General features: G+C 38.8%; 1 protein-coding gene across 1 annotated transcript in view; it reads left to right on the top strand.

Annotated features, from left to right (window-relative positions):
- N4BP1 (NEDD4 binding protein 1) overlaps nucleotides 1–10,024 on the top strand; it is a gene marked incomplete at its 5' end in the record, with an annotated part of 67,580 nt that overhangs the window by 38,734 nt on the left and 18,822 nt on the right. Inside the window, 1 exon segment of the mRNA XM_006154793.2 lies at nucleotides 5,605–7,292. Within this exon segment, the coding sequence (XP_006154855.2) occupies nucleotides 5,605–7,292 (1,688 nt within the window).

Here is a 10,024-nt window from a genome sequence, read left to right as displayed (position 1 = left end):
GTGGGTCTTGTGCAGTTCCGCAACTGTAGGTGAGTCTCCATGGAATACAGTTTCAGGAAAGCGGTTCTGGTAAGCAGAGATGACCATCAGTTGATGCGGCACAGTAGCCATCTTGTAATTAGCGGGAATGGTGTTGTGGGGATCTGCAGCGTGACTTATCCTCGGGTATCTGGCTTCCTTAAGAATGGTAGGGTAGTTCCTGTTCTTCCCTAAGATAATGCAGGGCTGGTAACCATCATCTTCTCACTGTCCATAGGTAGAGAAAATCCTTCTATGCAGTATATTTCTCAATTGGTTTAAGACAGCTAAAGATTCTTTCTGTTGCTTATGGTTGTAAGTTCTTAATCCTTGTTTTCGGCTTCAGCTTGCTGGCCCGGAGACCACACATCCGCCCCGGAGAGGGGGGAGGGGGGCAGGACCCGCCGCCGGTCGCAGCCTTGGCGGGGGGCCCGCCTCCCGCCACCGCCTTGGCGCGGGGCTCACCATTATTCTTCAGCATAGTGCTGGACTTTCTAGACACTGCAGTAAGGCAAGAAAGTAAACATAAAAGGTATATAAATCAAGAAAAGAAGAAATACTTGTAGATGACAGTTTACTGCATAGAAATTCCCCAGGAAACTACACACAGAAATCCTTGGACTAGAAGTAAGTGAGATCAGGAAGGTCACAGGATACATGATAAATACATGGAAATCCATTGTGTTCTGTATAGCAGTGAACATCTAGAAACTAATATTAAAAATGCAATACCATATACGGTTACAAAAAAGAGAAATATGGGAGGCCAACAGGTGGCATGGTAGTAAGGCACTGGACACTCTCACATGGCTGAACAGGGTTCGAGTCCCAGACCTGGTGTCTTGCTTTCTCACTTTCCGCCTTTTCTTTCTGTGTATCTCTGGTCAAATTAAAATGAATGAATAAATAAAATTGAATAATTTTTTAAAAAGAGAAATATGTAAGGGTAAATATAGCAAAACATGTATAAGACTTAAATACTCTGAAAATGCTAGGCAGCTAAAGTGGCATAAACACAGCACTCTGTGATGCTGATGCCATATGGTAAGTTCCTGGGTTTGCATCCTGAGGCCTTCCTGTGCACGCTAATCATGCACGTGTGTGCCCCTGTCTGTTACCCTGGCTGATCACAAGGTGAAGACCTAGTTGGGGTGCCTGTCTTTATCTCTCTTTCTCTGTCTTTGTTTCTCTCTCATGGAAGAAATAAATAAACGAAAGGGGAAAAAATAAAAATTTTGAAGAAATAAAGCAAAAAAAGATTTAAATAAATGGAGATACATACCAGATTCATGGTTAAAACTCAGCAAATGTCAGTAATCCTCATAGTGGTATTCACGTTTAACACAATTGTGGATTAAAATCCTAGCAAAACATTTTGTAGACATAGATTATTCTAAAGATAGTATGGAAAAGTAAAATAACTAAAGAAACTGAAAAAAAATTTAAAAGAAAGCAAGAGCAATCACTACCCAATTTCAAGGCATCATACAACCATAGTAATCAAAATTGTTATTAATGAAGGAACAGATACATAGACTGGTAGAATGGGGAACTCAGGAGTAACCTTTCACTAGTAGGTTAACAGGTTTTTGACAGATTTGTCTTTTCAAGAAGTGATGCTAGAGGGGCTGGCAGGTGATGCGGTAGTTAAGACGCTGGACTCCCACATGGCCAGCCATGATTTAGTCTCAGACCAGGTGGCTTGAAAATCATGACAGGAGTGTGTGCATGGTGCCCCAAATCTCTAAAGAATGGAGGAGAAGGGATTGCGCTGTGCCATCTCCCCTGGGGGTGCTTTTTTACTTTCCCTCTCCAGTGAGCACATACCCTGTGGCAGAAACAAACAAACAAAAAAAACTTAAAAAAAAACATGATGCTAGAGCCATTTGATATCCACTAACAAAAAATGTGAACCTCAACCTTATACCATATACAAAAATCTATTCACGATAGCTCATGAATTTAAATGTAAATCTTTTAGAAGGTAACAGGAAAAATCTTAGGGACCTAGGGCATGTTAAGGGAAGAAATTAATAAGGTGGACTTCCTTAAAATCATAAACCTTTGCTGTCACAAAGCATCCTGTTAATTGGATATGTAGGCCAACTATAGCTTAACCAAACCACCTATCTGACAGAAGATTCACAGAGAATATACAAAGTACTCTGAAAAGTCAACAGTATAACACAAGCAATCCAATTAGAAAATGGTGCAAAAAAAAAGTGAGCAGATTATTTTCCAAGAAGATGTGTAGATGATGTGCAGCATTGCCTGCCATCACTAAGACCATGATGATATACCTCACTCCTGTTAGGATACTGAACTAAAAAGTAGTGATAATATCAAATGCTGGCAATGTTGTGGGAAAACTGGGTTTCTCGTATATTGTTGACAGAATGTAAAGATAGTATAATCATTCTGGAAAATAGATCAGTAGTCTTTGGTTAGCTAAATATGCATTTACCATATTACTCAAGCAGCTGCATTCCTGGCATTTTTCCCATAGAAACAAAAACTTGAGTCCATGTAAAAACCTGCATGTACTCATTCAAAGCATCCTTATTTGTAATAGTTGTATTTTTTTTTTTACATAAACTATCTCAGTGTAAATGTCCTGGTTTTGATTCTGTACTATAATTATTTAAGATGTGATTAGGGAAAACCAGGTAAAAAATGCACAGAATCTTTTTGTACTACCTTGAACTTATAATTATTTCAATTAAAATTATTTCAGAATTTTTTTTTTTAATAACCTAGAGCCACAACCTAAATACAGTATAAATTTAAACAAGTGCTAGCCAAATGTTGCTCATGTGGAGATCTTCAGGGATGCTGGAAGTTGTGGCACACACCTATGGTCTCAGCTGGGAGAGTAAAGCAGGAAGGTCATGATGGAAAAAAGCTTTTATATCCAGCAACAATTATCTCCGTGCTTCAGTACCAGGACTACAAACACTTTAGGTGTATTTAAAAGGTTATGTAGAAAAAAAGAAATCAGTGCTAAACATCATACTACTTAGATTGAGCTTTTTATTCTGTGACATTTCCATCAGATTTCTGGTGTGTTACCTACTCAGGGAGATTTAGTAGTTTTAAATATTAGGCACACAAGGAATTTGCACACGTTTTTAAATATAAATTCTAACAGCAAGACTGACCTATAGTGGTTAAGGTGAATCAGAACCCACATGGCCAACTGTGGCTCGAATCTTTGAAATACATGTCCATTTATGATCAAAGTTCCAATAGGATGGAGAAATGGAAGAGAGGGGAATCCCTACCCCCCAAATGGAGTGCTTTCTCCTCCCTCTGGCAAGTATACAACCTACTGGCAGTTAAGTAAATAAATAAATCCTAATTGAAGATGTGTGTTCATCAGCACAGCAAGTATACAGTAGGTACAACTTGGAAAACCTTATTCTGATGGTATTACCCAGGTTGAACACTTAGACATATAACTAGCATTATTTTATTTTATTATTTTATTTTATTTTATTTTATTAGGTTTTTGCCCTAGGGCACACATGTTTGCCAGAGACAGACAGAGGGATAGAGGGAGGGAAAGTGAGAAGTTCCCAGGGAGCATAACCATGCTTCACTGCCTCTATTTTAGAATTGAAAAAACTGGGTTTGTGACTTGAACAAGGTTATATCAGTCATGTTGCTGGAATTTGAAACTAATACATTGACTTGAAAGCCATAGTTATTAATAAATATTTATGTTCCACTGTTCACATGTGTGTGTTTCCTTGCTTGGTTCACATGTATGCTGCCAATAACAACTTACCGGCTAAAAAAGCCCATTTCCTTTCTTACCTCATTTAGGCCTTTTTTTTCTTTTTTTTTTTTTTTTTGGAGAGGTTTTTGCTTTAGGGTGCGTGTGCTCACCAGAAAGACAGAGAGAGACAAAGAGAAATCACTCCTCAGGGGGAGATGGTCACACCGCAATCTCCTCTTGGGATCTTGGGCACGCACGCACGCATGCACATGCACCTGGCATGTGTTTAAGCACCCGGGTTCGGGACTCGAACCGTGGTCGACTATGTGGGAGTCCAGCGACATAGCCATTACACTAACTGCTGGTCCAATTTAGGCCTCTTTTGATAACAGTATTTTAGAACAGCAGTACTGGCCAGCATTCTCTGGTTCTTTGTGCTTAGGTCTATATTAAATCTAAGCAGTCTAGAGGCTGGATGGTGGCGTAGCAGTAGCTGTTGGTGTTGACTCACGTGGGAAGATTCTGGGATCATGTCTGGAGATCCCCCTGAATGTGCCAGTTGTGCATGTGCCCATGATCTGTGGCTGGATGGCACTGGGTCAGAAGATTGGTGTGAGGGGACCCTGTTGAGGGTACACATCTCTCCTTTCTTTTTTCTTTTTTAAAGAATTACTTTTTAATTTTATTCATTTCCATTATTTTTTAATTTGACCAGAGAGAGATAGAAAGAGGGAAAGTGGGAAAGCTAGCCACCAGATCTGGGACTCAAACCATGGTCAGCCATGTGGGAATCCAGTGCCTCAACCACCATGCCACCTGCTGGCCCCACATACCTCTCCTTTCTTAAGCACAGAAGAGATAAGAAATTGTGTCCATTTGTTTCGTCAGCTCAGAAATGGAGTCTTGTCTTTACTTTTTGCATCTTCCAGCAAAAGTTTCAACTCAAAATATTCAGCCCTGTGGCAGTGTTCTGTGTGAATTCTTATTAAGAATCTGTAGTTTCAACATCATCATCCCGTATTTCTTTTTCTCCTTTTTTAATTGCCAGAAGGTGGATAGGCTTGCCAGAGGTGGGGTTGAGGGGGATCACCCATCAGTGGAGCATGGTTGTACTGTGATATTCTTTTCCTGCATTTCTCCTTCCCATTAGGATTTTGAGCATGCGTGCACATGTACCTGGCTTGTTTGTCAAGCCACCAGGATCAAGATTTGAACTGCAGTCGGCCATGTGGGATCCCACTTCCAGTGCACAGCATCTAACTACTGAGCTAATAGGTTGGCCCATTATCTCCTATTTCACGTAGATTCTCCTCACCCTGTGTGATTTTTAAATTAAATTTCTTTCTTTCTTTCTTTCTTTCTTTCTTTCTTTCTTTCTTTCTTTCTTTCTTTCTAAATGCCTTCAAGAAATCTGGAAACCAAGTGTACAAATAATTTTTATATTTAGAAATTAAGGGTGGTGGTAGCAGGCAAAGCTAAAGATTTGTTCTTGAGTAAATTATTTGATTATATTATCTCTTGGTTTTCATCATAGTAGTAACAAATGACTGGCAGCAAGCAAAGATGTATGTTCTTTATAGGTATAAATAAATTCAGCCTTGAGATTATCCACCGTACAACTGGGCAAGATACACAGTGTGCAACAGATGCCTTCCTTTAGATTTTTGTATAAGTTTTCCTATTCCTGTGAAGTTTGATTAGGCATTTTATATTTGTCATTTTTAACTTTTGGTTTAAAACATGACATTTTTTCTAAAGTTATAAACATGTCCGTGATTTTTGTAAAAATCAGCCTGACGTCTGTAATTACGTATGTAACTCATGTGTTGTATGATGCTTTGATATACTTTCTTATCTTCTCATTACAGGAATATATTAAAGGAATCTGTGAACCTGAACTAGAAGAAAGAGAACATTACCCCAAGGCCATGCACTGCATTTTTGTTGGGGCACAGAGCCTGTTTCTGAAGAGCTTGATTCAGGATACTTGTGCCGACCTCTGCATTCTGGACATTGGCCTTCTTGGCATCAGAGGAAGTGCCGAGGCTGTGGTTATGGCGAGGAGTCACATCCAGCAGTTTATAAAGCTCTTTGAGAGTAACGAGAACCTACCAACCAGTCAGAGAGAATCTGAGATAAAAAGGGAATTCAAACAGTTTGTTGAAGCCCATGCAGACAATTATACAATGGATTTGTTGATTTTGCCCACTTCCTTAAAAAAAGAACTTTTGACACTCACACAAGGTGAGGAGAATCTATTTGAAACAGGAGATGATGATGTTATTGAAATTAGGGATGCTCAACAAACAGAGCTTACACAGAATGCTGCCACAGGGCTGAATATTTCTAGAGATGAAATTATTTTGCAGGAAGATGCAAGAAATAAAGCTGGGACGCCTGTTTCTGAGCTCACAAAACAAATGGACATAATCTTTTCTAGTTCACCAGATGTGCTTTGTGTTCCGATAAATGGTCTTGCTCCAGATGAAGAGGTGCTTTCCAAAGAGAGAATTTGTCACAAAAGGAGATTTTCTGATTCTGAAGAAAGACATACCAAGAAGCAGTTTTCTTTGGAAAATGTTCAAGGAGGAGAGATTTTGCATGATGGTAAGACCTCAGCCGGAAATGTCATCATTGACCTATCGGATCCTTCTACTGATCCTGAAAATTTAAGTCCAGATGTAAAAGACACTACTGAGGAGATGGAGTACAACATCCTCGTAAACTTCTTTAAAACTATGGGCTATTCCCAAGAAATTGTTGAAAAGGTCATTAGGGAATATGGACCATCTACTGAACCATTATTGCTTTTAGAGGAAATTGAAAAAGAAAATAAAAGGTTTCAAGAAGACAGAGAATTTTCACCTGGTACTGTGTATCCAGAGACCAACAAAACCAAAAATAAAGGTGTTTGCAGTATGAACGAGCTTACAACAGATTGCACTCCAAAGAAAACACAGACTCACACGCAGCAAAATATGGTCGAAAAATTTTCTCAGTCACCATTCAAAGTAGAAGCTAAACCATGTACCTCAAATTGCAGGATTAGTACTTTCAAAACAGTGCCAATCGAACAGAAACATGAGCTCTGGCGTTCAAACCAGAACTACGTTTGTAACGTAGACCTTGAAACTGATGGCCTTTCACCCTCTGTTGCCCCTTCAAGTCCCAAAGAAGTTAATTATATTTCAAGGGGACCTTCAAGTCACCAGCCAAGAATTCCAGGCTTTCCTGAAAATGGTTTACAGCAGCAAGCAGAGCCCTTACTTCCAAATAATATGAAATCTGCCTGTGAAAAACGTTCAGGATGTTGTAGCTCTCCTCAGTCTAAGCCAAATTGTCCACCCCTTTCTCCGCCAATGCCGCTGCCCCAACTGGTACCTTCAGTTACTGATTCAAGGTTGGCAGGACCTTCTGATCATATTGATTCCTCAGTTACGGGGGTTCAAAGGTTTCGAGATACCCTAAAAATACCCTACAAGCTGGAATTAAAAAACGAACCAGGGAGAACGGATTTGAAGCACATTGTTATAGATGGGAGCAATGTTGCAATTACGTAAGTCCCCTCTTACCAATTATTTTATAGTTTTAAGGAGGGCTCTAAGCAATGTCTCAAATTACATGTGTATATAGGAACAAGTCTATGCATCTGTCTATATGATCTGTGGCCTTGCCTGGGGAGCAGAGGAAACTAACCAACTGGTTAGAAAAGTTTCATCATTCCATCTTCTGGAGTCCTGAACTTTGCTTCACCCTACTAAACTTAATATTTCTAAGGGGTAAGAGATGATATAAATTTATTTTTTCCCATTTTATTGCCCAGTGATATGCAGTATAGAGATTTAAGTTATTAGGTTCTTAATACTCTGTAAGTACCGTTAGGTTCTGAATATGAAGTTGGTGCCTCAGGCAAAAAAAGAAATGTTTAGACTGTGCCTGTCTCTAGCTATGTGTGCAGTGATAATAGGTGTGATGTATTTCTGTTATACTTCTGTTGATAGAGCAGCAGCAATTTTCTTTCTTTCTAAGGAAATTAGTCAGTTTGAGCTTCAGTATGGGCCACTTCTCTTACTAAACATTTATAAATGCATGTTTTTAGTAAAAAGAATGAACAATAATTTGTATTTGCCCTGTTCTATAACCCCTCTTAGGGTTCTGATTTTATACTCGCTGTGAAGGATTGGACTTCTCCAAGGGCAGTTCAATATAGTGGCTAAGAAGAATGTGAGGGTCAGTCTCCATCCCACCATAGATCAGCTGTTTGATGTTGAACAGGTCATTTAGCTAACCCTCTGAGTTTCAGTTGTTGTAGTTTGTTCCCTTTCAACTGTCCTTAAAGACATCTTTATCATACCATTTCAACAACCACTTTTCAAAATTGGCCACCCTATTGATTTTGAAGAAGTTGTCAATGTCTGTAATTACAAATAGCCACAATTTAAGAAATGGGGAACCTGGACATGAAATTAAAGAGGAATTGTGAAATCTTAAAAATGCTTTTACTGAATCACTGGATGTTTGTGTGACTGCTTTCTTAGGAGTCCTAAAAGATCAATTAATGCCCTGAGTTTTTAGGGATACCTGTTTAGATCAAAAAACTAGATTTTTATCACTAAAATATATGTTTATTATTTATTACGATTTCTTTGTCTTACTAGTTTTTTATTTGACTTTCGAATACCCAAGAAAATGCATTGAATTCCCACAGGCTCATCTTAAAACTTCAGTAGCCACCCACTCATGGCCAGGCTTGTTTCATGTATTATTCTGCTGCCTTAGACCCGTATTAGTTTGAGGGAAAATTCAGATATATCATTTTGCCTATCAGTCCTTTAGTATGTATGTTTTTGTTTTGTTTTTAAATTTCTCAGAGGAAGCATGCTCTCATTAGAGAGAAAGCAAGCAGCCCACAGGATATTTGGCATGCCACTCTTCCTTCTCCACCTCTCCGTCCTTTTCGGATTTTGGACACACATCCACACATGCCTGGCATGTGTTGCAAACCACTAGGTGTGGCCATGTGGGATCCAGTGCCCTAACCACTTAAATACATGTATTTTTTAAAATACAAGGATTCCTTTGCTTTTTAGTTTTTGAGTAAATTATTGATCCTGTGTTTTGCTGTGCAAAAAGAACAGAATAGAAAACGCCAGCATTTCAGATGTTACAGAACAGATGTTGAAGATAGGCAATAAAAATATGTAATATACTTGGCTTCATTTCCAAATAGTACTGTTTATTTTCATTTCACTTTGTTTTTTGGCAGTTCTATTGGGGGAAACCCAGCAAATGACCCACAGCTGCATAGCATTTTCTAAATAGATGTAATATTCAGTTTCACTCATAGTCCAAGCCCAGTACTGTTTACTCATTGTCAAAATCTCTTGAGCCAAATGATAATATAAAGTTTAAGTAACATGGGACCAAACAGTAATGCAACTGGACCTATATGGAAAAGGTCCTGGGTTCGAATCATAGGACCTTCCTGAGCACACCAGGCACATATGATTTTTGTTGGCTGAGACTTGGGGCTAATTAAGGTCTGAAGACTGTTGGGGGTGTCTGTTTCTCTCCCTCTAGGAAGAAATAACACTTAAGTCACGATTAGAATACTAAACCTTTTTTCACTTTTCTGTATGTGGAAAGATTTCCCAGTTGGTGTTCAAAGAATTCAAAGAATAAGGAATGCAAAGTAACAAAATAAGCAGTAATAATAACTTTAAAAAAACATATTTCTCAGAAGGCTCACAGTTGAAAATTGAATGGTGCTCTCTCTCTGCATGACAGGTTGTTTTGTTTATCTAGTTCTTCCTACTTTGCCTATAGTGCCCCCTTAGTCTTTATGACAACCCGAAACACTCCCACATACTTCCTAACATCCTTGAGTACAGTACCCTATTTTTTGAAAACCACTGATTAGTGCCCTATGGGAAATCTGGAAGCTGGCTTCTGTTCATTTTTTTCAAAAACTGATTATCTGGGGAGGAACTGAATTTTTGAATTCACAGATGTCTCAGTTTAAAGGCAACAGTTACAAAAGGGTATGTTACCCTAAGACAGACTTTTGCTTGATTTGATTGTAGAGTGATCTGAAAATATCAATGATTAAAATCTGACCTTATGCTGGGGGGTAGGGGGGACTGCTTAAATGGGTCTAGAGCTTCATTTTGGAGTGATGGGAATGTTTTGGGACAAGATGTTGAATTGGTGGTTGGCCAGCATTATGAATGTACTAAATGCCATTGAAGTGGTTACTTTACAATGGTTATTTTGTGTTCTGTCACTCTT

The sequence above is a fragment of the Tupaia chinensis genome, unplaced genomic scaffold (genome assembly GCF_000334495.1).
Source record: "Tupaia chinensis unplaced genomic scaffold, TupChi_1.0 Scaffold000422_1, whole genome shotgun sequence".
NCBI lineage: Eukaryota > Metazoa > Chordata > Mammalia > Scandentia > Tupaiidae > Tupaia > Tupaia belangeri.
This window is presented reverse-complemented; position numbering and strand designations above follow the sequence as displayed.